General features: G+C 43.7%; 2 protein-coding genes across 6 annotated transcripts in view; one reads left to right on the top strand and one right to left on the bottom strand.

Annotated features, from left to right (window-relative positions):
* The window catches only part of MTOR (mechanistic target of rapamycin kinase), a 58,895-nt gene that overhangs the window by 29,224 nt on the left and 1,805 nt on the right, over window positions 1-27,866 (bottom strand). For 2 of the 3 annotated variants that reach the window (XM_071767357.1, XM_071767359.1), the window contains exons 3-28: window positions 26,838-27,070; window positions 26,322-26,522; window positions 25,464-25,598; window positions 24,632-24,907; window positions 23,858-23,966; window positions 22,923-23,109; window positions 22,618-22,746; window positions 21,759-22,003; window positions 21,428-21,643; window positions 20,961-21,166; window positions 20,211-20,333; window positions 19,759-19,848; window positions 19,588-19,680; window positions 18,964-19,098; window positions 18,501-18,630; window positions 18,042-18,292; window positions 17,134-17,175; window positions 16,174-16,260; window positions 15,518-15,685; window positions 15,197-15,309; window positions 14,660-14,822; window positions 14,305-14,397; window positions 13,846-13,992; window positions 12,812-12,954; window positions 12,322-12,484; window positions 11,821-11,966 (exon numbers count right to left, since the gene is read on the bottom strand). In XM_071767357.1, coding sequence (XP_071623458.1) covers window positions 11,821-11,966; window positions 12,322-12,484; window positions 12,812-12,954; window positions 13,846-13,992; window positions 14,305-14,397; window positions 14,660-14,822; window positions 15,197-15,309; window positions 15,518-15,685; window positions 16,174-16,260; window positions 17,134-17,175; window positions 18,042-18,292; window positions 18,501-18,630; window positions 18,964-19,098; window positions 19,588-19,680; window positions 19,759-19,848; window positions 20,211-20,333; window positions 20,961-21,166; window positions 21,428-21,643; window positions 21,759-22,003; window positions 22,618-22,746; window positions 22,923-23,109; window positions 23,858-23,966; window positions 24,632-24,907; window positions 25,464-25,598; window positions 26,322-26,522; window positions 26,838-27,070 — 4,024 coding nt within the window. The remainder of the gene's footprint in view (window positions 1-11,820; window positions 11,967-12,321; window positions 12,485-12,811; window positions 12,955-13,845; window positions 13,993-14,304; window positions 14,398-14,659; window positions 14,823-15,196; window positions 15,310-15,517; window positions 15,686-16,173; window positions 16,261-17,133; window positions 17,176-18,041; window positions 18,293-18,500; window positions 18,631-18,963; window positions 19,099-19,587; window positions 19,681-19,758; window positions 19,849-20,210; window positions 20,334-20,960; window positions 21,167-21,427; window positions 21,644-21,758; window positions 22,004-22,617; window positions 22,747-22,922; window positions 23,110-23,857; window positions 23,967-24,631; window positions 24,908-25,463; window positions 25,599-26,321; window positions 26,523-26,837; window positions 27,071-27,866) is intronic. The other variant, XM_071767360.1, reaches the window with a different exon arrangement.
* ANGPTL7 (angiopoietin like 7) lies at window positions 4,825-16,099 on the top strand. Of its 3 annotated transcripts, XM_071767362.1 has the most exons (6): window positions 4,825-5,349; window positions 7,193-7,296; window positions 7,601-7,795; window positions 8,638-8,836; window positions 9,548-9,762; window positions 16,033-16,099. In XM_071767362.1, the coding sequence occupies exons 1-5, from the start codon at window positions 4,971-4,973 to the stop codon at window positions 9,715-9,717; spliced, it is 1,047 nt and encodes a 348-aa protein (XP_071623463.1). In that variant the 5' UTR covers window positions 4,825-4,970; the 3' UTR covers window positions 9,718-9,762; window positions 16,033-16,099. The 3 variants fall into 3 exon arrangements, with proteins under 3 accessions (XP_071623463.1, XP_071623464.1, XP_071623462.1); XM_071767363.1 differs by lacking the exon at window positions 16,033-16,099 and having other exon boundaries at window positions 7,196-7,296; window positions 9,548-9,866; XM_071767361.1 differs by lacking the exon at window positions 16,033-16,099 and having other exon boundaries at window positions 9,548-9,866.

Raw genomic sequence — 27,866 nt, 5'->3', positions numbered from 1 at the left:
ACTCATTATTAAGCTTGTTTTTCCTTCTGAAGAAATGCTGAGAGCTTGCTTCTGGGATTAGAAATGGAAGGCACTTCTACTTTGCAGATACTTTGGAGAACACATAATCCTCTGGCACAAGGAATTGGCTTTGTTGGACAGTTTCCCCAGCTCTACAGTTTGTGTTCAGGCATCCCTGATTAAACAAACCTCAGAAAACAGTCAGTAACCCCCAAACAACTCTGGGAAACAACCCATTTCCATCATGCCACTGACACTGATTCCCATGCTGGGAAGAAAAACATTTGAGAAAGCAGCAATAACCAGTTGTGATGAATGATTTTTTTACAGGTCAGAGGAGCAGCCCCTTCAGCTTTTCAGCAAGGGAGCAGCACATTGCCCACAGGCATTGAAAGTGGCCAAATTCCCAATCTTGATAAAAATGCTTGCAAATGAAATAAAAACATTCATGAGCTTTGAAAGAAAAAGCCATGAAAACCACTATAACACAGTTCTCAGCCAGCCCTCCTGCTCAGGCTGCAAAAGTTTTTCTACCCCCTATTCTTTATGATTCTCTGGAAAGAGAAGAAAAAGAATTGCCAAGGAAGACATTTGCTGAGAAAAGGTGTAACATGGAGCCAGAGACTTTGTGTGTTCATTATACAAAGAAAGGACACATTAAACAACAAACAAAGCACAAAGGATTCTAGGAAGTACCAGTGGTTTGTTTCTCATCTTATTCCCCCTGTTCTTGTACAACTTCTGCTCTTTACAAGCTGCTCTGACCTCACCAGGGATTTAGTTGCTGCTCTGAGCTGTAGCAGAGTCTGGGTGAGAACATTTAGGAGCATCCCCAAAGCCAGAGGTGAAGAATCTCACATTTCCTGGGAGGGGAAAGCAGTAATTCCCAGAGCATCCACCAAGTGGGGATGCCAGCAGAGAGCCTTTGCCATCTCAGCAAGCACCAGGAATGCTGGACTGGATGCATATTAAGGGTTTTGCAATGCCTGCCTACCAAATAAATAGCCAGGGGGCACTGAGCCTTTCTTCTTGTCTCAGCTTCACCAGCACCTGCCAGAACAGCTTCCCAGAGAAGGCAGTCATTTAAACCCACCTCAGATTTAATCTGGCCCTCCAGGGACAAGAGATACCTGGTTCTAATCAAGTAACACTAATATTCTTCAATTTGGTAACACCAACCAACATTACAAGCATAGGGCACACACCAACTGCAACCACGTTCAGACTCAGCTCTCCCAGCCAGCTCAAAGCTACAACATTCACAAAATCCAAACGGATTTGCCTCATGCTCTTGACTTAGGAGCCCAGCTTCTTAGCTGCCATGTAACTGATGATTTCCACACACCATGTACAGTGGAGAAACCTCTCCAAACCTCTCTAACATTCCACAACAGGAGAAAACCAAAGGTGAATGATATTCAGTTTTTCTCAGTGTTGAGGGAAAGCTTAAAACCCATCACACCACTATGTGTGATGTATGCCCAAAGCTATGGCTCTTCCCAAAATGGAGCAACCCCCTGAGTTCAAGCTCCAAGTACACCTGTACAAAACAGTGGAACATTTTCCTAGAGTTAAGCTTCCCAGCTGATCTAACCCAGCACTGACTTGCATCAGTAGCTACTGCTGCCTGCAGGGATACACTTGGTTCTCCATCTAACAGGGAAAGATCCAGCTCCCAAATACTCATCAAGTCATCAATTCCATTCAATTATTCCTCTGCTAGAAGAGATCTGTCTGCCCAGATCTCTCTCAGTGCTTCCTCAAGAGTAACAGCAGGGGAGGTGAGTTCTGTTCCACTCCTGCACACCATGTCTGCTCTCACTCCCTTACACAGAACAAAGTGAGAGGACAAAAGGATCATTTCTGCTTTAAAAGAGGTAGGTCAAAGTATGCAAAAGAAGATGCCCTGCTTTAGGATACACAAATCAAAGAGTTTGAACCCAAAAGAAAACCCTGGCTGTCTCATTCCAATTAAATACTCCTGTATAGAGAGGATTTTTTAGGCCTTTCTGCACTGTTTCATAATCCCTGTGCAGAGTTTGGGTCCTGCCAAAATCTGTTATCAAGAGGGAATACGTGGACCTACAAGTGGCTCCCATCTTCCACATCTGCTCTTCATGATGGGAGCATGTGTGAAATCCAGAGTGCACTACATGGATAAAAGAGTTACAGTGCCTTAGAGCAGCAGCAGAACAGATCCAAGTCCCATGGAACACGATGCAGGGGTTAGCAGAGTAGTTTTTTAGGGCAGGGTAGCTTTTTGGGGCAGAGAAGCCAGAGTTTGGCCTGTCCCATTCTTTGTTCCAACTTTGACAAAAACATGTTTCTCATCACAGGAAGCCTGAGAGGAATTTGCCCCTGGGAATGGCAGAAGCTCCAGCTGGAAGAGGGCTCAGACAGGATTAGAGATAGAACAAAAAGGTCAGGCTTTCATCCATGTGCAGTGGCACTTGCAGGTCTGAAGTATAGAAAGCAGTTTTGCAATGGAAGCTTCCTGGAATGTCCATGAAAACGTGACTGAAGGCTGTGGTGTGCCATGGAGGTGTCTCTCAGGACTTTAACCCAACTGTACCTGCACAGCTTAGGTCACCAGTCCCACCCAGCAGCCTCCCCAGCAGCCACCACAGAGCACAGTGGTTCCTGTCTGAAGCACACTACACAAGCTGTCACCCACAGAGAAACTCAAGGCACTCACACCTAAGTACTCACTGCTTGTAATACCTAATCCTGATCTCCAAAAGATCCCCTCTTCCACCTCTACGGAAATGCAGGTCAGTGGAACACCTCTATCTCCCTTATGAGGAAAGGCTGAGGGAGCTGGGTCTCTTTAGTTTGGAGAAAAGAAGACTGAGGGGTGACCTCATCAATGTTTTCAAATATGTAAGGGGTGAGTGTCAGGGAGATGGAGTTAGGCTTTTCTCAGTGGTGACCAGTGATAGGACAAGGGGTAATGGGTGTAAATTGGAGCATAGGAGGTTCAAGTTGAATATCAGAAAAAATTTTTTTACTGTAAGGGTGACGGAGCCCTGGAACAGGCTGCCCAGGGGGGTTGTGGAGTCTCCTTCACTGGAGACATTCAAAACCCACCTGGACACGTTCCTAGGCGATGTACTCTAGGGGGCCCTGCTCTGGCAGGGGGGGTTGGACTAGATGATCTTTCCAGGTCCCTTCCAACCCCTAGGATTCTAGGATTCTATGACTCTCTACTACACACCACAGGACACCCCTTCTGGGTTTGGTGCTTTCATCTTCCTGAATCCTGGCACCCTGCAGGGTCTCCTGTGACTGCTCTGCACAAGAACCATGGGGCAGCTGTGGTGCAAATCAGGGGCAGAAACAAAACATCCAACAACAAGTGTAACAGTGCTAAGGAGGAAGAGAAACTGCACCAACGAGAAATTCTCCTTCCTCTTTCTCTCCAAGTGGCTGTCAGATGAGATCAGCAAGGCTCTTCTAATCTTTTGTAATGAAGCAGAAATCCTGCAGCCACTCTGGATCAGCAAGAGAAGTCCAGATGGGACAGCATGTCTCAGTTGGGTTTGTCCTTTTCTTTGTGAAAGGAGCATGATTAGCTTTGGTTTTCTTGCACACTAAGAAGTTTTAATGGCATCCACCCCAGAAGCAGACACATGAGCCATTTACTCCTCCACTTACATTTTATCTCTGCCAGTTATCACAATCAGAAACACTGCAGGAAGAGGCAAGAATGTACATGTTGGCAATTACAGAGCAGCTGGCCTGGGGAGAAACAACTTCCTCTAAGGGTCTAGAACAAAAACTGCAGAACTTTTACAAAAGGCTGCACCATTGCTGAAACAGTTCTACTTTGGGATCCAACAGCTAGAATCAACTTTTGAACTGTTGACAGGTATAAAAGAGAAGACTGGAAGTCACCATCTCAGCCAGCAGATACTTCAACTATACTCTGAATGTCTGAAGATTTATTCTGAAGCCTACACTCTGTCTAACTGGGGGGCATTTTAATTACCCATTGATTTTCCTCTCAAAACCCTATTAATAAACTGGCCTCCAAAATGTTGGGGCAAAATGAGTGCACTGCTTGTAAAAACCCCACTCTTGTCAATTCTAAGTAGCCTCCCTTTCAGCATTTATGTCCTTTCTCTTGTATACTACAAGTAGCCACAGGCATAAGGTTTGACTCCAATGTTTTGCAGACCCCTTTCCATCTCACTCTCACATTTACCATCTCTAAACAAAGAACAGCACTGAATTCCCAAAATAAAAAGTAAAGCAATAGTGCAGGAGCACCACTATCCAGAGAGAGGAGGATTTGATGCTGAACTCATGAATTTGCTAAAATATTATCCACATTAAGAAATAATGCTAGCACAGAGTCACTGCCTACAACTTCTGGCAATGTATTTGTAGGACTTGGGGCTACCTGCTAGGGAGTTACCTTCCTTGAACATTTATAAACTCACAAATTTTACAAAATCATCCTGTTTGGACAGGCTTTTTACATTCTGGACCTCTCATGTTCTTACATTATTGAAGTGCCAGAACTAGGGCTACAATCCAATGGGCAATAATTGCTGGAAACTCTCTTCATTTCCTAACCCTCTCCCACACCCCTTCAAGACAGAACTGAGTCAAGTCTCTCTTGCTCTCCTCAACCTTTTTGGCTGAAACCTGTTCCAACTTCACCCTGTAAACACCTGATAGGAACAGAAGAACTGGGAGGGGCCAGAAAACTTTTCATAGCTTCAGGGGGTGGAGGTAAACAGACAAATAGTATAAAAGATGCTTTGACTTTCTAAGTGCATAGATTCCAACAGGAGGGGTCTGAAAAAAATAAGTTACCTCCTCAGGCTCCACCTTCAGAGCCTCACTTCATTGGAAGACAGCGAGGTACCAGCCTGCTGGAGCACTTGTAGCAAGTTTCATACCTACCCCAGCTGCATTCAGGCTCCTCTCAGCCAGCTGGAAGTTTTCTACTGCTGTCAGCAAAAATGCCAGGAAGATCCAGTGCTCAGCTGGCCTGGCTCTGCATTGTCACCCTGTCTGTGGCCACCTACCCAGCACTGCTGCAGAAACCTCCCAGAAGGAGAACCCTGACTGGGAACACACAGCCCAAGGGGCCAGGCTGCTGTGAGGAGATGAAGGAGCTGAAGCTGCAAGTAGCCAACCTGAGCAGGCTGCTGGAGGAGCTGAGCAAGAAGCAGGAAGGTGACTGGGTGAACGTGGTGATGCAGGTGATGGAGCTGGAAGGCAGCACCAAGCAGATGGAGTCCCGGCTCATCGATGCTGAGAGCAAATACTCAGAAATCAACAACCAGATAGATATCATCCAGCTCCAGGCAGCCCAGACAGTCACACAAACTTCAGCTGGTAAGGAGGGAGTTGCCAAGCTCCCAGATTTACCCCCTGATGCCCCAGATAAATGTATTTATTTGGAACAAATACATTTATTCTTATGTTTTATACTAAATAAGTTTATATAACTATTTATAGATAACTATTTATACTAAATAAGTATTCTTATTTATACTAGTCCTTATTCTGAAGGACTAGTTCTTAATGCTAGCATTAATGCCCCACTGATGTGATTGACAAGGATGCATACATACTGAATACTGCTGCTAAAAGTGCTTCTGTAGGCAGTGATGCTGAAATAACTACTCTGAAGTCATCTGGCAACAGGCCAAAGATTTAGCTGTATTTTCAGATCTGTGTGTCTGTTATAAGGGAATGGAAAAGCTAAACAGGTCCTATATTTGTACAGCAAGGAACCGAGTCCAATATTTCATTTTCTGCACCCTATAACATCAATCAAAAAAAGAATATTAGCTGGGAAGGGCTCTGGCAGCAAGAGTTCCCAGTGCTGACAGGGGACCAGGAGCTGGTAAAACAATCAGAAATGCTCTCCAAGCATAACTGGATATTTGTAATTGTATCTTGATGACTATCCCTGAACCAGAGTAAAAGGATGATCCATAATTTGAATGGTAATTCTCAAAATTCAAGGTGTATATGATGCAGGACACAAACTGTGATATAAGCCTAGCCAGAACTCAGTTAAATTCTTCAAAATTCTCTCTTGCCTGAGGGAAAATTTCACTGCACACAGAGATTGCACAGGCCTGTCCTAAATGTGGAATGTAGGTGGATTTTGAAGATCAGCTACCTGTAAAAGCCTCTTCTAGAAGAAACTCTTTTTTTGTTGATTTTTCTCTTAAAATGAAGTTCACTGCAACAAGCTTAAAAGTTCCTGAAAAGGAAACTGCTGTTGCCTGGGACCATTCTTCTCCAGAAGTCTATATGAGGATTTATTTTTTTTAAATGCAAAAGAAAACCTTCTAACTACTAAATCCTTCTCTCAAGTTCCACTTGGCTAGTTGTGACACACCACTGCTAACAGTAGGTTTTAAACTAAAATTATACTCTCCCAAGTCTCTTTGGAGCTGTAGCAGAGGTTTGAAAAAAAGACAATAACACAGAACATTAAGGGGCCCAGGAGGTATTTAAGAGAGATGCATCTCACCTCACCAGGTAAAGAGACATTTAATCTACTAAATTTAAAAACTGTCAGGATGGGTAAAGCCAGGCTTCAGCTGGATTTTCCCTCAGAAGAATACTGTGAATGTTACCATGTTCACAGCAGCTCCTGCAGCAGCAGACAGGAATGGGCAGATGGACTGAAGCCACAAGCACCTTCTCTGTCAAGGGCTCTGGTGCAAAAAGTGCAAAAAGTGCTGAGCAAACACAGCTCATCCCCAAACCTGGCCAACCTGTCCCAGCACCCAAACCAAACTGGCACCTGGCAGCAGGCCTGGCCCTTCTGTTAGATAAACCTTCATTTTTTGGGTTGGGGGGAACACATGCACAGCAAACACATTTCTTTTTACCTTGCAGCACAGACACACACAGTAGTAATGTGAAGAGAAAGCAAAGATGTTTCCATGGACAGGAAAGGTTAAAAAAAACACAAACAAGACACAAAACAAAACCAAAAACAGAGGAAAAAAACCCACAAACCCATCAAAAAGTCTCAGTGCTACAACCTTTTGTTCTAATGTATGCATTGTTCAAAACTAAACCATTTTCAGGAAAACATTAAAGGAAGACTTTCCAGAAATCTAATTACCACTTGTACTACAAACTAACCCTTACAGAAATATGCTTGCAGGAGAGGAGTTCTTGCTGTTTAGATTCTTTCTGGTTCTGATTCAAGTAGATGCTGTCTATGACTGCTCATCACTTTACCAGAGGAACTACAGAATCTCTGGTGTTTACAAGCTGCCACCTGATGAATTTTTGGGGAGTCCAGAGCTGGAGGTAAGGATGCCAAGTATACTATGGATGTTCCATATCTTTTTAAATATAATCAAGAAATACTTCTTTGCCACAGAGACAGAAAGAGCACATTCTGTGTTATGATACCCTGTACTTGGAGCCAGCATCTTTCTGTAGGAAAGAGTGTACATTTGAGAGGGAAAACAGAAAAATGGTTCATTTAGTATTTTTTTTCCACGACTTTAAAACAAAAAAAGGAATTTCTTTAAGTTGTGAAATCTGGAATGATGCCTTGTGTTCAGAGAACTGATCCTCCCTAGGTTTACTGCCTTTTTCCCTGTTCTAGGTGTTCTGTGACATGGAGACAGATGGAGGTGGCTGGACTGTCATCCAAAGGCGTAAAGTTGGGCTGACATCCTTCAACAGGGACTGGAAACAATACAGGGAAGGATTTGGCAACATTCGAGGAGATTTTTGGCTGGGAAATGAAAACATTTACAGACTGTCCCGGCGCCCCACGGCTCTGCGGGTGGAGCTGGAGGTAATTCACAAGCTCTAATTTCAGCAGCAGAAAGGTTTTTGTACAAAGTGGTTCTCTAGTAGCAGATACCATCTCCCATCTCCATAGGAGGCCCCAAGAATTTGCATGTTTTAATTGCAGAAGGAGGTGGGATGGACCTAGTAATCCACTCAAGGACAAGACAGGGAATTATGTTCCTCAGCATGAAAATCTTACATGGAGAATGTAAGTGAATCTCACAGGAGGAGAATCTTACATCTGCACACAGGTTGTGTCTTTAGGAATATGGGGGGCTTCAGAGAATCCTGCAGAACCCCACTGGAGACACAGATACCAAGCTGCTGATCACTTAATGATTCACAGAAATGTCCCATAAAGTTTTAAAGACACAGAGTTGTCTCCTTTTGCAGCACTTCCAGCCTGCACACAAAAGAATTTGCTCTGCATTACCACAAAACAATTTACAGTCTACTAAAGGCTTGGGTTTGACTTATCTAAGCTTCTAGCTGGTGCAGTGGCTTTGAGGGACAGGACATGTATAATGGAAAAAGCCAGCTGAGAGGCTTTATATCTAAAAGTAACCCAAGTAATTTTTTTCCTCTCACTATGAGACAGGGATGTTGAATGCAAGAGCTGTCCACCAGGTTTATTGTTTAATAGCAGTGCAGAGAAGAGATGGATACATGCTGCTTTGCTCCAGAAAGTTTCTTTGCCTTAACAGATAATTTTCTGCTGTGTCTGAGACAGAAAAAAAAAAATTGTGAAAAATCTGGGACTGAGAAAAAATACTCAGTGTGCAGTTTATAGAGCCACTGGTGACTTGTCCTGACAGAACCTGTTTCTTCTTCCATGCTGTGTGGCAGGACTGGGAAGGGAACACCCGCTATGCAGAGTACAGGCAGTTCACCCTGAGCAATGAACTGAACAGCTACAGGCTCTTTGTGGGGAACTACAGTGGGAACACAGGGAGGGATTCCCTGAGGTACCACAACAACACAGCCTTCAGCACAAAGGACAAGGACAATGACAAGTGTGTGGATGACTGTGCCCAGTTCCGTAAAGGTAAATCACACGAGCACCCTCCTGTCCTGAGAGCACTGCCTGGGTCATTTCTAGAGTCCTGTCTCTACATCTATAAGGTTTTTATTTTTTCATACATTTTTATGAGGTTTCAAGTTCTAGTATTGTGCTGTAATGTGCTTGTAATTATCCTTCCAGATTATTACCCTACACTCAACCTCAAGGTTCAACCTGAATTCTGATCTTTATTTCTACTCTGTTAAGAGCCTCTAATGCTCTGTCTTCACTCTGAATGCTCTGTCAAAGATAATTGTCTTTGCTGCACCTTGCCCTTCATTTTTATTTTCCCCATTGTGTCCCTACATGACACACAAATAAAACTGTTGATGTCAGCCTCAATAAAACATCTCAGCTTACTCAAAATCCAAGGAACTTTTACAACACCTTAAGATGTCCAAGCCAGGAACCCAAGTTCATTCCCTATGCTAGCTCTGAAAGTCTTTCTTGACATGTTTCTAAGAGGAATGGGCAACTAAATGAAAAGCTGCTGGACTCATCTATGTAACTGCAAAGCTTTTATGTATCCAGTGCCCACATCCAGTTTTGAATTTCCCTGTAATCTCAGCTATTATGGCCTCAGGCTCCAGGGATTAAATGCTGCACTCTGGTCTCTCTTCTCAGGAAAGAGCACTAAATTCAAAATTACTCGTTTAAATGGCTCACCAGGAACCTATTCCTTTGTTTTGTGAAAAGGTGGATATTGGTATAACTGCTGCACAGATTCCAACCTGAATGGGGTTTACTACAGGAAGGGAGAACACACCAAGAACATGGATGGCATCACCTGGTACGGGTGGCACGGCTCAACCTACTCCCTGAAGAGAGTTGAGATGAAGATCAGGCCAGAGGATTTCAAACCCTAGAGGGAACCACTCTTTGTCCAGCTACACAATGCCACTGCACACGAGGTGGGCAATGAACAGCTGAAGAACAGCCAAAGAATTGTTAATTTCATCCAACACCTGCAACAGCTACGTACTGGCTATGCACACACAAACACTGAGGCACATTAAGCACCAGCCACAGCCACTTATCAGGGCTCAAAAACTTGATTCCTCCTCTTCAGGCTTTTTCCAAAGGGAAAAATACTGTGGTAGAACAGGGTAGAACAGAATGCACTTACAGCACCTTCAGAAAACTCACTGGTGTGTTTTCACTAGCATTGTGAGTAATGGGTTAGCCTCCTGGTTGCCTCTCCTTCACTGTGCAACTGCTAAGTAACTGGTTCCAAGGGGACTCAAATCACAGAAATATCAGTTCAAGGCAGGGGAATCAATCAGAAGTGTTCCTGATGCACCTTTCTTTAGTGTATAGGAAGTGGCTGACATTCACCCAGAGGAGAAAAACAAAGCTCAAGAATTTCTGATTCATTAGGTTCTCTCCTGAGGTTTTACTGCCCTCTTCTGCTGGTGCATCAAAGAATCCCACAGAGGGCTGGAGCCAGCAGAGAGTAACCCTGGAGGAAGACTTGTCCCACACACTCTGTGGTGCTTATTTCTATCCACAGATCACCTAAAGGCTGATAGAGAGCAGCTTTCTGGGCTGCCACCAAATTATGTTCTGGTTAAAATGTGCTACATGTCAGTAAGACTAAGAGACAACAGCAGGCTGGCAAAAATTAAAAAATCTAGACAGAGCAAAACCAGCTCAACCCCAACACTTAAAACCAAGAGCAAAACATTAGTACACTCCAGAGAATCCATGATGCCAGAAGTTACTCAAATGTAAGGGAATACTTGCTAGCATATCATGCTGAGGAATATCAAAATCTGTTCTAAAATTACCCCAATTACATGTTACCTAGAGATGTTATGTCAAAACTCACAATCTTTCTCCCTTACATAGCACAATGTTACAAATAACAGCTAAAAAAGACACTCCTCCTGTAGCCATATTGTTTCAGTATGTTGGAAAAGATACTTATAGTTAATATATCTATTTTTATTCACCTTAAAGAGAGTTTGAATCTAATTTAAATTGTCCAGTCTTTTGAGAAACAGGAGGTAAAGGTGTCCTGGGAGTTGCCTTACATATATTTGATTTCATACTGTCAATTTCAACTGTATGGAACTATGGTTGGAACTTTAACTGTGGTCTATAAAACCAATTTTTAAACTTTTGCATTTCTAATAAATTGTCTCTCATTTTTAATTCTGCTTTACTTCAAGTCTTTGCTCCTTAGCTTTCTTTCTGGTACACAAAGAAACAGCTGTATACCTGGCTGAGGCCAGGAAAGGGCATACACTGAATTTTTAATTCTCCCAGAAAAACAGAGGAAAAAGGATGAAAGAATAGACAAGGAGAAGAGGAAAAAAAAAAAGTAGAAGGGCTGAAAAATTCACTGCATACAGCCAAAGCTAAGTTTCAGCTCAACCAAATTCAAATTATCCATCTCAAATGGTAAAATTAACATTTCTGTAATATGAAATATTATATATACATGAAACTAAGATTCAAGTTTTTAAAAATGTAGCTCAATATCCAAATCCTGTGTGGGTATTTCAGGCTAACATCTTTCTTGTTGACAAAGCTCAGGAAAAGAAATTTTTGTTATAGTATCTTCTATTTGATATATGAAGGAGACCAAAATAAGCCTGATGAGTGGAATCTGATGAGAAATTTTGATTAAGAACTTGAGTTTTTCTGGCTTGTTTACATGTAGGTGTAGAAACTGCTCATCTAACTCAAAGCCACTCCACAACATCCCATACTAAACCTGAAAGGTAAGAAGTGGAAATCAGAGGACTCCACTTCTTTCTGCACAACTTCCCACAGCTTCTATCATAATTTTAAGCATATAATAGAAGGGCAGAACTCAGGAGCTAGGAGTGTACAAGCTGGTTAGCAAGCCTGCAACAATGTCTTGTGAGAGGAATCCCAAGAATTGTCTGGATTCATCCTAATGGTAAAAAGCTGTGGATCTTTCTGCTCTGCAAAAGCACAAGTGTCACCAGGTGGGGTCCTACCTGATGAGTGACTCCAGAATGGCTGGGGTGGGACCCTTCTGAAATTCCAGCTCCTTGTAGTGCAGAGCCTTGGCATATGCTCGACATTTTGCAGCTCTTTCCCCCAGGAGGACAATTCCATTGTCATCCCTCAGAGGCAGAGGACCCTGGGGAGAGCACAGGGATCAAAGGCAGGATGAGTATCTGTAGTGAGAACCACAAGTCACCAGGTGTCAGTGATAATGAACTGGGAGCTTAGGCCCAGCTGTGCCCAATAATTAGGGCCTGCCCCAGACAGAAATGGGCAGGGCTGAAGGGCAAAACAAAAGGCATCTCCCAGAAGCAGAGAGAAGATGCAGAGAGATGCCTGGGGAGAGAGATGGCCTGAGAGCTCCTGAGAAGAGCCGTGTCCCCGAGAGAAGGGCTCGCTGCAACAAGTATCAAAAAAAAAAAAAAAAAATAAGAAGAAAGTATGCATGAACTCCTCCCTCTTTTTAGACATCAGCCAAAGAGCAGCTCTACCTTGTCACTGTGTTCCATGAATTCTGCCAAGTTGAGCAGGGTCTGAGTGACTTCTGCAATGTCCTGAGAGGTCAGGGCCAGCTCAATGCTCCGGATCAGCTCATCCTGCTGGTCTTCATTCAGCTCGGACCAGCAGGAAACAAAAGCAGCATTGAAGAGGTCTCTGAGGAGGAAAAAAAGATAGAGAAGTGAGGATTCATCATTAATGAGAAAGTGTCTATTTGACAGTGAACTTGTTGCCTTTGTATTCAGAGAGCTACAAAATGCATTTTTATGTCTACCTGGCACAAACAGTGATTATCATAGGAGCAGCCAATGAGGAAGGATGGAAATAAAATCACGTTGCCAGCTACTTGGTTTCTTCCCAAAGCATTAACTAATCTCTATTTATGGCACCTAAGAGCTTTTAAGTAACTTTCTTTTTCATTATAATATCTGGCTTTTCTGCCATTTCAAGTGATCCAAAGAATCCCAAACAGAATGACTCTACCTAGCCATGGGATTGTATGCCTGAGCCAGGGCCCAGCACGAGCGCAGGGATGGGGAGGAGGAATCTTTCAGCAGCTCCAAGCTCAGTCTTCTTAACCACTCCAACCAGTCATCTTTGGAGACTCTTCTTGCTGCTCCCCAGGCCTGCAGTACAAAGGAAGATAATTCAACCACCAAATGAAGCAGAAGAAATCCACCAGCAGGCAGCATTGCTGCTTTTACAGCTCCAAACCCCTTTGCTGAGATTCCCCTTTCAGTTCCCTAAAAATCTGTCACCTTTTTACCAGGGAGTTTGCAGTGCTTCAGTCTCATTTCTAAAGAAAACTTCCCTAAATGTACTTCTCCCATGACATGCCCAGTATTTAACAGGAATAGTTCTTTCCCTACAATAATACCTGAAGAGCTAAAGCCACTGTTGAAACAGCTTAAAAATAGAGAATTTGTTTAGTATTGAATTTTTAAGTCAAGCATTTTCATACCAATCCATTCCATCACTGAACTGAGTGCATGAGTTGTTCAAATTATCCAGTGCTTATTAAGTTCTATACTGGCTTCATTATTAAGTTCTATACTGGCTTCATTATTAAGTTCTATACTGGCTTCATTATTAAGTTCTATACTGGCTTCATTATTAAGTTCTATACTGGCTTCAAGAGAATATAGCACTAAGATCTAAGAAAAGTGGCTGATAAAAAGAGGCAAGGGCTCTGAAATAGATGCCTCTAGAGTTACAGATTCCTTGTGATCTGTGGACTCAGGTTCATCCTTCACATAACAAGAAAGTGTCAGCACTGATTCAAGGCCACTAATGGTCTGGTAATTCAGCTGCTCCTATCTTTCAAGTTGTTTAGCATCTTTAAAATTAAAGAGAGCCTCAGATGCTCCTTTGACCTCAGTTTTGTACAGACCCAGCAACAGGAGATGTAAAAAAAAAAAAAAATAAATTGTTTTAGATGCACTAAAAAACTCCTTAGATGTGACACAAGAGTCCTCTCTTCAGTAGCAAACTCATGCTGTGAAGTGCTCCAGTCTTACCTTCTGCAGGTTGATGGTGCTAACATGTAATTTCTTCATGGGACCTGTTTCCACAGGACCACTGGCCAAAGTTTCTCCCTGGTTGCTTCTTAACATTCGGTGCTGATAAATCAGGGGATCCTCTTCCTCATCAGCAAGAGTATAGCCCTGTAACAAATAGTTTACAATGAAGATCCCACCCACACAGACAAAAGCAATTTTCTACAAAGCAAATGGATGATAAAGAACTACTGAGAAAAAGTAATGACACTGGCTACAAGTTTAAGTTCTTAGAGCTCGCAGTGATTTTTCTATAGGAAATAGCTGATACCAATTGACAATATTTTTTGCAGGGCAGTCTCCTTAAAAAGATGTACTTAACACACAGCAACAACCATTCTTTATTTTGTAACTCAAAGTGAAGCTTCCAGCTACATCTGGAATGCCCTGATGGATAGAGTTATGCAGTTGTCTGCTCACCTTTACAATTCTGCAGATAAGAACATCATAACGTTGATGATTAATTCTGTGTCGCACCAGAACCTTGTTCACCATTGGGATAAAAATCTGGTACTGTACAGGGGAATGGAGCAAAAGCTGGTTACTCAGTCTGACCAAGAGCAGTAAAATTTGATGTTTGTTTCACTGGTCTTTTAGGAAACCAATTCTAAAAGCTTGGTTTTAGTAACTCCCAGTTCCAGAAACAACTAAAAGCAAAAAAAGTCTGTTTTCTTTAACACCCAGAATGAGCACATTATAAATATTCAACCTTAAAGCCTTGATCATTGGAACAGCCCCTCCTTTTATGAGCTTTCAAGCCTAAAAAGAGTATTACCTTCTTTCCCAGCTGGAACACTAGAGAGGAGAGGGTGTCCATGGCAGTTGTTCGTAGCTCAGGGCTCTGATCCAGCGTTCGCACAATGGGATGAATAATCCGAGAAGCATAATCAGTGAAATCCAGGGACTCTGTCAAACGGTCCACTGTTTCCAGAGCAGCTCTAAAGTCAGAGGAGAAAGAAGGGAAGACTTAACTTTATTGGAGTAAGACAGGAGAAACAAGATGTGAGAACATCTAAGTGATTCATGCTCAGCGTTCCTAGGCAGCAAATGAGAAACGAGTCACCGGAACTCGGTTGCTGCAGGACAGGTTGCAAGTTGAACTGACTGAAACACTGACAGGTGAGAACCTGAAAGGAATAGCCTATACCCAAGAGAACTTAAAGTGCTGTGACATCCAAACACAACAGTTTGCTTTATCATCATGATTTAGCAGAGAGAAAACTCAGAGGGAAACAAGTGATATTTCACACGGCCATTGTGGAATTCAGGTATCTCAGGCAAAAAAAGAGGCTGCAGGGGCAGCTGTACTTACTTGCGAGCCACCACTGGGACATCTGGGGCATCAAACAGCTTTACAATGGGAGGTAGTAACAAGTGAAGGTAGTCATCCAAGTTAGCTCCAAAGAGCTGGATTGCATTCAGTAGCTGGAGGGGAAAAAGGATCCAGTGCGAGTCAAAGTCACAGAGAAAACGCAGTTTAAACAAGCACTATCCAGTGCTGCTTCAAGCTTGCACTTTCAACCAAGTATTGTCTGCATCAGTGTGTCTTGCAACACAGAAACAAGGAGACATTTGGTGTGCTCCTGCCTAAACAATGCCCAAACCAAGCCAGGAGCTGCTGCTTCCCCCTCACCTTGACAGAGACAATGCGACTCTGACTGTTGTCGTGCATGAACACCCGTAACATGTGAGGAATGAGCTGAGGCAGGTACAGCTTGAATTCACCTCCTAAAGCTACCACAATCTGCTCAATAAGCAGGATTATTGTGCTCTGTATGGAGTTGTTCATGACCCAGAAGTCCTGCAGAAGAAAAAAGGGGAAAATTTAACAGCTCTTCAGCTGAGCTGTGCCATTTACAAGAAAAGTAAAGTGTAGGAGACAGCTCTAGATAAATACAAGAGTGCAGGGAAGGACTATACTTCCCTTTTAGACTAATAAAAACTGGCATCTTTAGTGTGTTTTTAACTCACTTTGTGCCTTCAGTGTTTGTAACTGTTAAAACCAGCCCCCAGGCAACTATTTTTTTCCTAATCCTTTTAAGTGTTTACAAACAGTAAGTGAAAATAAAGTGAAATGCCACCTGTTCACGAGCTCCAAACACCTCGTGCTAAAACCGTCTTTCTGAACTGTCTTTTTTCTTTGCACAGAATCCAAGCACTCAAAATAACTCAAGATGCCAGCAAAACCTGCTCTTACTGAGATTATGAAGCAATGGATAAATCTGACAACGACACAAACACTATCCACCTTCTTTGACAGGAAAATGCTGGCTCCAGGATTGTACTCACCCTCATCAGGGTGACAATTTCATCCATATAAGGCCGAATATGACTTCTGACAAAGGACACCAACATCCCCAGCTGCTGGAACAGGAACTGGAAGGAAGAAATGCAGGGTGATCAACAGAGCTCACTCAAAACATCAAATCAGCACAGGATAAATAGCATTTCACAGGCTGATTGCAAGCACATTTACCAAACAGACAGCATGCATAGCTCCTTTGGGCTCAAAATCTGGGGCTAAATTCTTGGCAGCTTCAGCTTAGTGGTTTGGATCTCTGAAAGTGTGTGTTTTGAGTTTTTTGGGTTTAATTTTTCCCAGCACACAGGCTTGCACAAAAAAATGTTATGAGCCCCAAGCCTTAAACAGTCAAGCACACAAATAGGGATTTTTAACACATCAGTAAATTTACAAGGTGTCAGAACAGACTTGCAAGCTCAAACACCTCAAATACACAGCTCTGTATCTTAGGTTTTAAGAGTGCTTCCAAAAATATAGCCCCCAAGCTTTTTCCCTTGCCTGTCAACCAAACTGGCACACATTTGCTGTACTCTTTCCCATCCCCACCAAGATATGTTGGTGAAAAGCTACTGAGGAAGAGAGTTTGGTCCTTGCCAGAAATAAAAAATTTTGAAAGAAGGCTGATTGTGAGTTAAAGCCCACAAAATAAATGTATATACTCTTTTTTCCTCTAGGAAAATGTAAGTTACCATATATATCAAATTCCATTTCTTCATGCAGTATTTGAAGACCACAGTGACATCATACAAAGTGGAGCTCAGAACAAGACCTAACAGAATTTTGTGAGAACTAAGCAAAAAATAACATCAGTTACTTGAGCAAACCTACATTTAACCAAGAATGAATCCTGAGCTCCTGTACTGTGCCTTTTTTTAGTGTTGTGAGAGGATGCTGACATACAGGACAAGGCTCTGCCTCCTTTAGGCTTTAGTGTCACTCATACCCACCTCAGCTCTTCTCCCCAGTACACTTTCACCATCTTCTTTTACCTGAAAATTTTTAAACAGAGTGTGCACAACTGCATAGCTTTCAAGCAAGTTAGATCAGTCAGGTCTAGGAGTTCAGCCAACCCAGGCGTGTGAGGTGTTTTCCTTCCAATCTGAGCAGTAGTTCAGTCTGGGAGAAAACAGCAGTTCTATAGCAGGGTTGGGATTCTGCTAAGGGAGGACCCATCCCACCTATAAAACACAGGACCAGTAACGAGTACAAACTGCCCTTCCCACCCCAGAGATCCTTCAGAGCTGCCTGAGGAAAAGGCTTGGTAAACAGCAGCCATCTCTGGTGAGGTGAACCTTAAGCCCATTATTTCCTTCACACAATTCTCATTTCCTTCTGAGACTGTAACTTCAGTGGGAAGGAAAAGAAAGCAGTGCTGTGGAATCACCACCCACACTGCTCTGAATGTTAGCAGACTGTGGCAAACTGAATTTTCCTTCTCACAGAGGAGCCAAAGGACATGGTTGCATCAGAAATTTAAAGAATCTCTCTCTATTATTCCATAATACTGTTTGCAACAGTATGGTTTAATAACACAGAGATCACTGAAAGCTCTGGAAGCTGCACAGGCTGTTTTCCTGAACAAGACCAGCTCGATAAAAAGGAAGAATCAAATATCAGCCTTTAAGGATTGTGCTCAGAAGCAGCTGTTTCAATAAGCAGAGAGATTTTTTCCACCAGATAGTCTACCAAATGCTCACAGGAGAGAAAAAGCAAAGCCAGCCTCACTTCTGCAGCATGCTCAGCAGCAACACACAGCACAGCAATGCCCAAAGCCAGATGCATTCCCTTTTAAAAAATGGATCCTTGTGTTAGGGGAGTGGAAGAGGAAGGAAGGAGCTGTCCTCAGTGCACTCACCTCTCTGATGGCACCATCACAAACCCGTATCACATTAAGGAATGTTGGCATGACCTGGGGCAGGAACTGCACACACTTCAGCCCAAGAGATTTGAAAATAAAGGTGATGGCCTGAACTACCATAGTGTGGTGTTGGGACAAGGATTGGTCTCGGAAAATCCTCATCAGTGCCACCATAGAGACAGCTGGATAGAACTCATCCAGAGGGAGGTTTCCCATGTTCACCAACATCTCACTGGTACTGTAGTCAGCTAGGAGACAGAAGGTAGTGTCACAAGCTACACATTAAATGGTCTTGAACACCCATTCTGGAGTGCCTGAGAATTAGGTGAAAACATGTACACTGCTGATTTCTTAGTAAGAGATGACACACTAGTAATGACAAAAAGAAAAAACCAAAACAAAACAGTCTGTTTGTAGATCATAAAGAAATCACTTGAAAGCAACTGAGATGCTTACATGAATCTTGGCTGGATTTGGACTCTGAGAGGCTGACAGCTGAAGCATCTCGTGACTGATCAATCATGCCAATGTTCACTTTGTGTTTGTAAGGGTCCAGAGCCCCCAGCAGCCCTAACACACGAATGGCCTGGTAAGACAGAAACAAAATTAATCAGCAAGTCAGCACCAAGGCAAAAGTCAGCACACAAACCCACAAGTTTGGAAAGGTCCTAGGAATGACAGAGAGAAGATCTGGAACTAAAGGGACTGCCTGGGAAAAACAATGTTTTCCATTCAGCAGCTGGAGACCATTTTCACTGACTCAACACATTCATCCTCTTAACTCTGCTTATTGCCCTTTTAGCAGCCACAACTCTGCTCTGTCACCTCCCTTCCCTCAATCCATGCAGACATTTCTCTGACAGCTCTCCCCCTCAAATAAACTTCTAGAAATGATTGAGTGATAGCTTCATTTTCATACCTCTCTACGGGTGCCTTGGTTCTGTTCAGTCTTCAGGAAGTTGAGAAGCACCTCTAGCAAAGTTGGGTACTTCCTGTAGGGTTCTACCACATAACCAGTGCTGGCCACAAGCTGTCCCAGTGTCCAAAGAGCCACCTGGAAAGATCAAGCCCAGAGAAGATTACTTTAAACCAGGGAATTTATTATGTCTCCTGATCCATAGGTCATTTAACTACCATGAAGTTTCTCTGAGCATTTTAGGATCACACCACAAACCACAGTCCATTGTTTGAAAGCCTCTCTGAAGAGTGGGGGTTTTAATAAGGAACAGTAAAGAAAGTGATAACCAACAATCTGTTAAACTCTGCCAAAACTGCTCCCAGTCAGAAATATATTTCAAATTGACATTCAAGTCCAAGCCTTCCAATAAAAATAGCTTTTTTTTTTCCCTTCTCATTTTTTGCTTTTCACAATTCTTGCCACAACAGACAGGCACTGCAACTCCTGACCTGTGTGCCATGAATGTCACCACACACTCCACAAGAGACCTGAGTAATCTAAAGACTCATTTCAGCAGCTGTGACAGGACATTTGGATATTTCATTAGAGTGGATAACAAGTTTAGTGCAGCTGTCAAACACTTACTTGTCTTTTAGCCAGCAGGGAAGAGTCCTGCAGCATGTCCATAATTATAATGAAGAGCTCATCCACCCACTTCCTCATCTCCAGCCCACTGACCTATTGAAAGACAAAAACCAAAGTCCCACATCTAGCATTGCCAAAAGCTTGGCAAAGTGGTACCTGCAGTGTCCCTACCTGTGCCAGCTCCCCTATGGTAGCAAGGACGTTGTTAATCACCCCTGGATTTGGATCTGGATCAGGATCTTTCAGTTTCACAATCAGTGCCTGGTAGGGGACAGAGAATCAGGTCAGAATTTGCTTAGAAGACTCCTTGCTGGTGGTACAGTACTCAAAATTATCTTTCCTCTTGTTTACACCTGAAATTGCTCCCACAGGGGCTCAGCCTGCATCCTGGTGAGCTCTTCAACAGGAACTGAAACTTTCCTTTCACAAACTTTATGTGAATCCAGAACCATTTAGGCTACACTGCTGCATACAGGTGGGTAACAGCCACACCAATATGATTTATTCCTGGTATGATGAAGCAAAAGAACTGCAGCTCCTGGCAGTCATGTATTCACTTGCTATGGTTATCAGGGGATGATAATCTCACCCCCAAGTCACCAGGAAACAAACAGAGACTCTACCTTCAGGATAGGCTCCATGTAGGGACGAATGAGGCGTGGAGCATTAGAAACCAGGTGACCCAACATCCTGGCACTCTGCTCTTTAATCCTGCCAACACCACTGTGCTCCAGCTCTGTTAGAATCTGCAGAAAAGACAACTGAAACATGAGAACAGGGAAAGAACCTGTAGGCAAAAATTCTTTGGATTTCCCCCCTCTCCTGTCCAATGACAACAGAAAGAAAAAACCAATCTCAGCACTTGTAAAGAGTGTTCTGCAGTTACACTCCACAAAGTCTAAATGAAACTAAATTTAATTGGCTCCAAAACCATCTGCATTTAGGAAGTGGTGCCATCCATTCACCTGAAAGAAAAAGAGAGCATTCTTCCTCAATACAGGTGGAAATGCTTTTAAGTAACTCAGACACAAAACACAAAAGACACTTTAAACACATTATTCTTCCAAGAAAGCTGTACTGATCTTCTGAAAGATCATTTCACAGCAACAAACTCCAGCATCATGAATACAGGGTGAAATAACAACTGCAATCCTTCCCTGTGAACTTCCTTATCCTTTCCATCCTTAGAGCTTCCATCCAAATACCTATCACTAAAAACATCTCCTGAGACTTACTAAACTGGGTAAGAAATGCTTCCCAAAAGGAAGATTACCCCACTCCCCCACACATTCCCTCCAGGCAGACAGCCCAGTTCTTTAACACCACCTCAATACCAGGTATTCTCTTTTCACTTCAGACAGCCCTCTCATTACCTGGATTAACATCTTGCGCAGGAAAGGCATCACAAAGGCAGGGTTCATGCTGCTCAGCCGACCCACAGTGCAGATGGCCAGCTCTCTGATTTCAAATACTTGATCATTCAGGGCCACAAAAAGAGCTTGCAAGTTTTCTGCCTGGGCAAGGTGAGCATCAAATCGCTCATCCAGAGAGGCCAGCACACAGAAACGTATATCAGGGTCTGCAAGAACACAGGTGTTTCTCTTTAAATGCAGTCAGTAGGCACAGATCAGCAAGGGCACAGTCTGAGCACTTTCCACTGCTGTTCTACTAATATCTCAAAGCAGAGAAACTGTGAGACCTTTCTGAATTTGTAAAGAACAGCAGCTTAAGTTCATGGCAAGTATGTTCACATTTGACCACAATCTCAGTACCAGGACCTGCTCATGCGCTACAATTAGCAGGTGGCAGGTAAACCCTTTTCTCTGAACCCCACACCAACCTGGGTCAGTTATTCCAACCACAAGCAGCTTGCTGAGGACATCAGCCACAACCTGCACTGCTGTCTGACTGACCACGTGGGCATGGCCACTGATGAGGTGGATGGAAGGAGTCAGCAGCCGGGAGCACGTGCGGGCGGCTTCCATCCGGATCTCCTTGTGCTCGCTGTTCAGAAAGTGATCTGCACAGTGCCTGACAAACTGAGTCAGGGAGTGGCCTGGGAAGGGAGAAAAACATGGGGATGTGAACACAGCTGTAATTTCAAGTGATTTAAGAGTGTTCCTGCTGCTTGCACTTTGCTACGAGCCCCCTGCTCCCTTGTTTCACCTCACCTTCAAACTCAAAGCTACCCAGCGTGCGAAGAGCGAGGGTGATGCTCCCCACATCGCTGGCCTCTGGGATGTTGGTGAGGCTCGGGGAGGCAAGCTGGTGGGCAAGGCCCTTGGGCATGCCTGGGTGTCTCAGAGGTTTGTGCATCAGAACCAGGGAAAGCATCTTCAGCAGCCCATCCTGGATGTCCTTCTTGAGCTGAGGGATCTGACGACTCAAGTCGTACAGCACGGCCGTCAGAGCAGGGCTGAGGGCAAGAAGCAGGCAGACAGACACAACCTCAGGGGCTTATTTCACTTTTTTGTTAATGCCTTTGCCCATCAGAAGGTAATTGTGCTTTTTAGACACTAAAGGCAACTATATTCACTATCCACGCTCATCTAACTAGCCTTGTGCAGCCTGGATACATTCTCCATACCCTCCCATACTAACAGCTTTATGAGGTAGGATATTTCCAACAGGAACTGGTCAAACAAAGGTGAAGGAAAGTAGGAGCAAGAAATTCAGCACCTCAGTTCTTCCTCTCTGCTGTTTTAATATGGCAGAAATCTGGATGCCTTTAGAGGCTTTCTGGATTTTTTTACAGGATGCTGCTTTGGGTAGTTAGAAAGGAGATTGCATTTCAATTCACTAATTGTGCTATAAAAAGGTTTCTTTCCACTAAGACCAATGCTTTTAAGTAACCCAGACACAAAAACACTTTAAACACATTATTCTTCCAAGAAAGCTGTACTGATCTTCTGAAAGATCATTTCACAGCAACAAACTACCTTCTCTATCTGGAAATTTTTGAGGTTTTGTTCTGTAGGGCAAACAATGCCATCCAGTGGCTGACAGAAAAACGAGCTCCTGTGCACTGACCTCAGCCCCACAGCCAGCATGGGTTCCAGAAGTTCCTTGATGTCCTGCTGGATACTGGGTCCCATGGCTCGAGCCAGCATACTAATGCAGGTGAAGACTGTGGCATCAACCTGCACAGACTTCTGCCTCCTGGAAAGGGACCACAGGAACCTTTTTATTAAGAGGAGCTGCTATTTTTTCAAACATCTTTCCTCACCCCACTTCTGTGTTATGAGTCTTAGAAAATTATCTGATTTTAATACAATAATTAGACACCCCCCCCCCCCCCAAAAATTACACAAAGAAGAGGTGTTTCACACACTTACTTGTGGGCAAAGTCCTTTGGGGGAAGAGCTGCTTTTATGATTTCAAGGACTTTTGGCAGGTAGGCTTGAAACTCAGACCTCACAGCCACAGAGAGCAAACCCAAAGCCTGGAAGGCTGCAGTTCTTTCCTTCTCCTTTTTCACACAGCTGAGAACATGATTCATGGTGTCTGGAAGGTACTGATCAGCTGCCCACAAGAGAGAACACAAATGACTGGGACCCCCTTGGGTTTATAGAGTTGCATATATAAAATAAAATGTTCAAAACACAGAAAGTTTTCTTTTAAAAAAACAAAACAAAACCCTAAAAAAAAAAAACAAACCCTAAAACCAAACCAACATTGCAATAGGTTCTATACACAGAGAAGATCCAAGCATCTTGTTTTTATAGTGACTGGAAATCTTGAATAATAACACCAAGTTTATTTCAAACCACTCAGAGCAGTTTTGCTTCAAACTGACACTCTCCTAAGCTTGCTTAATAAATCAACTGAACTGCTTTAAAGCCAGCAGGCAGCTCCTATTTTTACTTGGTATTTCCTGGCATATTCAGCAGAGAAAAACGATGACAACTCCACTGATAATATTTGGGATACACTGAATGGGAGCAAGAGATCAGAGTTCAGTCTGAAGACTGACATACTGAGAAATAACCCCAGAAAGTACTTTCTCTTTCTTATGGCATCAATCACAGATTTCAGACAAGAGTTCCCAACCCCTTTTCTTCACGACAGCAACGCTTTGACATTAGATAAAAAGTCACATTTATTCAGAAAAAAAAATTACTGTCCACCCAGAGAGAAATCTGAGCATCTTACAAACACTACACTTGGACCACTTCATTGCCTGCACAAGCTCATCTGGACCAAGGGTTGCTGGATAACTTCCAGCCCAGTTTCAGCACTACTTCTGTCACCCAACCACCTCCCTTGTCACCTGTGAATGCTGAAGGTCGGAAAGCCGCCAGCCGCGGGAGCAGGTTCAGAACTGTCATCTGGATCAAAGAATTTTTGCTGGTTCTGCACTTGAGAACCCACTGGCACACCTGGAAGGAGACAGATCAGGCTCTGAGGGATGGCCAGTGGCAGCAATACCTGAATGTTTGTTCCCTGGGTGCTTTGAGGCATTCTACTGCTATTTGGCTTCAGAGCCCTTCAGAAAGATGGATCTCTACAACTCCCTGAAAGGAGGTTGGAGCCAGGGGGGGGTTGGGCTCTTTTCCCAGGCAACTCTCAGCAAGACAAGAGGGCACAAGAGGTCTCAAGTTGTGCCAGGGGAGGTTTAGGTTGGACATGAGAAAGAATTTCTTTCTGGAGAGGGTGCTCAGCCATTGGAATGGGCTGCCCAGGGAAGGGGTGGATTCTCCATCCCTGGAGATATTTCCAAAGAGCCTGGATGTGGCACTCAGTGCCATGGGCTGGGAACCACGGGGGGAGTGGAGCAAGGGTTGGACTTGATGAGCTCTGAGGTCCCTTCCAACCCAGCCCATTCTAGGATTCTGTGATTCTATGTTAAGACTGTGTCCAAAGAAAGGGAACCACTTGCTCTAAGAGAGACAGTGACAAAGCCAGGATAAAGATAATTAATGAGCTTTCATGCCTTAATTCAATACCAGGCAGCACTGGCTGCCAAGTAAGGACACAGACACAACTGCTCTACAAGAACCAGTGCTGTCAGGGCTGGTAGAGAAGCTGAAGAGCAACCACTCACTTGATCAAACTTCTCTTCCATGAGGTCCCTGCAGCATCGACTTTCTACCAACGTAGACTTTGCTGGCACAGGTGAGGTTGCAAACCCCATAATCCCTTGGTGGGAGCTGTACCCCAGGAGACCAGCCAGAGCATTTGACTGGGAGGGCTGAAGAGACTGGAAACTAGTGAAGGGAGTAATGTGGCGAGGCTTGGTACTGAAGCCCATCAGGTCCTTGCAGTACTTGTCATGCACAAGCTGCTGCTGAGTGATCTCTTCCATCTCCTCTCTAAGGCGCTGCAAAAAAGGAAAAGCAAAGTTTTATAAAGCAGGAGTTGAATAAGAGATTCCCAAGACAATGCTACCCAAATATCCCAACAGCATCTCGTATCCAAGTGGCTGTAAAATACCAACAAAGCAAAATTCAGAAAAATGTTTGCATTTCTAACACGCAACAGAGTCCTCATTCTGCATAAAATGCTTTTTCATTGCAATTAATTCCATTAACAGTGCTCTCCATCAGAGCTTAATACCTCCTCAGCCCAAACTTGTTGCCATTATTTCTCTGATAGACTTCCATTCATGATAAATCAGTGCTCTGACTTTAGGCTCAGCTGACTGTTCAGCCCAAGAACCCCATTTCAAACCCCATTTCAGCCCAAGAACCCCACTTCAAACCCCATTTGAGCCCAAGAACCCCACTTCAAACCCCATTTCAAACCCCATTTAAGCCCAAGAACCCCACTTCAAACCCCATTTCAAACCCCATTTCAGCCCAAGAACCCCACTTCAAACCCAGTGTTAACCAATGTGGAAAGCAGAAGCTGCAGTTCCCATTCCATCCTTGGCTCACCTCTCCCTCCATACTGCTGATCCTCACGAGCTCATTGAGGATCAGTAAGGCACCATGGATTCTGTCATCACGGTTCATTCCTTTCTCTTTGGCCAAAGTCTCATCAAAGCCCTTCTCAGCTTCCTCATAAGTGTGCTGGGGGGAAAAGCAAAAAAATCCTGGTGACTGTGCAGAAGCAAAGCCAATGGAAATGAAGCAGCAGTGCCAGTCAGGAATTACTGATGTGCTGGACTTGGCCAACTGTTACTCAGTTGAGGCTTTTGGCTGCAAGTCTAACACCTCAATATTTATTCACCCAGCCTCTGCTGCAGAGCATTTTCAGCAGCACTACAACAGCCAGTTATGCCATGGGATAAACTTCAGCAATACCTGCATCACACAGGTAACTGAGGAGTACAAATGGACATTTGACTTTATTGTCCAAAACTGATTTGATACTCTGAAGCTTGAATTCACATGATAATGGCAGCAAAGCTACAGTTCAGACAGAAGAATCCTCATCTTTTTCACCCATATTTTATAGCCACCCATAGAACCATCTGCTAGTAAGAGGAGACAATAGGTAGATAATTGCTTGCCTGTAAAACTAGGTCAGGCTCAACAGCTAAAAATGAGCTGCAGACAGAGCAATGGGGTTTTGATGGATTTAAGTCTCTTTCTGACTCTTACAGTGCACTACTCATTTTGTAAGCCATTACAATTCCAATCCTTTCAAGGGGAGGCAGTTACCTACTGACAATCAGACATACTAACAAAGGTGACATGGGTTCCTAGCTTAGGCAGCTCTTCCAAAACCTGGCCCTTAATCATCTGCATTGCATTATCAGGAGCTGCTTCAAAACAAAGTTATTTTCTTACTCTGTACCACTGGGGCTTCTGCATCTCCTTTGGCTCCCGTTGAGTGGTGAGGATAAGGCAGGCTCTTAAGGCAGAAACAGCTCCCTCTCGGATGGCCTGTTTGGGATCCCACACAGCCACAAAGATGTTATCAAAGAATGGCTGCACTTGTTGGAAGAAGAAGGTAGGCACACTGATGGCCAGCTCACGCAGGACAAGAACCTGGAGGTGGGCAGAGAACAGAAACAACCTGTGAGGATGAGCACCCACAGACAAACCTCACAATTTCTGGAGCGTGGAATCATTTATTCAGATTCCCAAGGTGGCTCAGCCTGAGCTGTTCCCAGCTCTACACTTCTGAGGTTCCTGGCACAGTGGTGTCTAAGCTTCTCTAATCACCAGCCTAAAGCAGCACCACAGATTCTCAGACATGGCCTGGCAGGAATTCTGATCCCCAGCAGAGCTTTTGCACAGCTCCCTGCACACCTCACCCCGTTTCAACATCACAAAGACAAAAAAACCCAAAAGATGACTTACAGCTGCATGTCTACGACCTTCATTCCTGTCAGCTCCCAGCCACTCCAGAGCTCGTTTCACCTCAAACTCCACATACTCAGCTGTGAAGGTGTCACCAGCCATGGCAAGCCTGCCAATAGCCTTGGAGGCCATCTCCATAACCACGGGATCATTGGATGGCAAGAGGTTCCTCAGGTAATTGGCAAACCTGCCAATCCGGGTGGCGTTGCCTCCTTCAACACCAATGAGGCTTGCTGGGGAGAAAGAAAACAGTGCTGCAGGATCCCCCCAAGAGCCAGGGAGGCAGAGAGAGGCAGTCCCTGGGTGAGTTACCATTCCCTATCCATCCCGTAAGGGTTCCTGGGAATTCCTCCTAAGCTGCAAATCCGTAGGAAAAAAAAAAAATAATCAAGCTATATGAAAGGGCCACTGCTCGTTCAAGCCTGAACGTGCCCACTGGGAAGAAAAATTCATAAATTCATCCAGTGGCTTCAGTTTTTCTGCACTTTTAGTTTAAAAGAAGAGGGGGAAAAAAAAAACCAAACCAAAACCAAAAACCAAACCAAAACCAAAAACCAAACAAAAACCAAAAACCAAACAAAAACCAAAAACCAAACAAAAACCAAAAACCAAACAAAAACCAAAAACCAAACAAAAACCAAAAACCAAACAAAAACCAAAAACCAAACAAAAACCAAAAACCAAACAAAAACCAAAAACCAAACAAAAACCAAAAACCAAACAAAAACCAAAAACCAAACAAAAACCAAAAACCCAACCAAAAACCCAACCAAAAACCCAACCAAAAACCCAACCAAAAACCCAACCAAAAACCCAACCAAAAACCCAACCAAAAACCCAACCAAAAACCCAACCAAAAACCCAACCAAAAACCCAACCAAAAACCCAACCAAAAACCCAACCAAAAACCCAACCAAGCAGCAAGCAACCAACCAACCAACAAGCAACCAACCAACCAACAAGCAACCACCAAACACCACACAAAAAACCCACACTAAAAAACCCCACACAAAAAAAACCCCACACAAA

The sequence above is a fragment of the Heliangelus exortis genome, chromosome 23, assembly GCF_036169615.1.
Source record: "Heliangelus exortis chromosome 23, bHelExo1.hap1, whole genome shotgun sequence".
NCBI classification, from domain to species: Eukaryota; Metazoa; Chordata; class Aves; order Apodiformes; family Trochilidae; genus Heliangelus; species Heliangelus exortis.
This window is presented reverse-complemented; position numbering and strand designations above follow the sequence as displayed.

Coding starts and splice junctions, on each gene's coding strand:
- ANGPTL7 (XM_071767362.1), top strand. CDS start 4,971: ATGCCAGGAAGATCCAGTGCTCAGCTGGCCTGGCTCTGCATTGTCACC. Junction 5,350..7,192: donor AGTCACACAAACTTCAGCTG/GTAAGGAGGGAG, acceptor TTCTGATTCAAG/TAGATGCTGTCTATGACTGC. Junction 7,796..8,637: donor CTCTGCGGGTGGAGCTGGAG/GTAATTCACAAG, acceptor GCTGTGTGGCAG/GACTGGGAAGGGAACACCCG.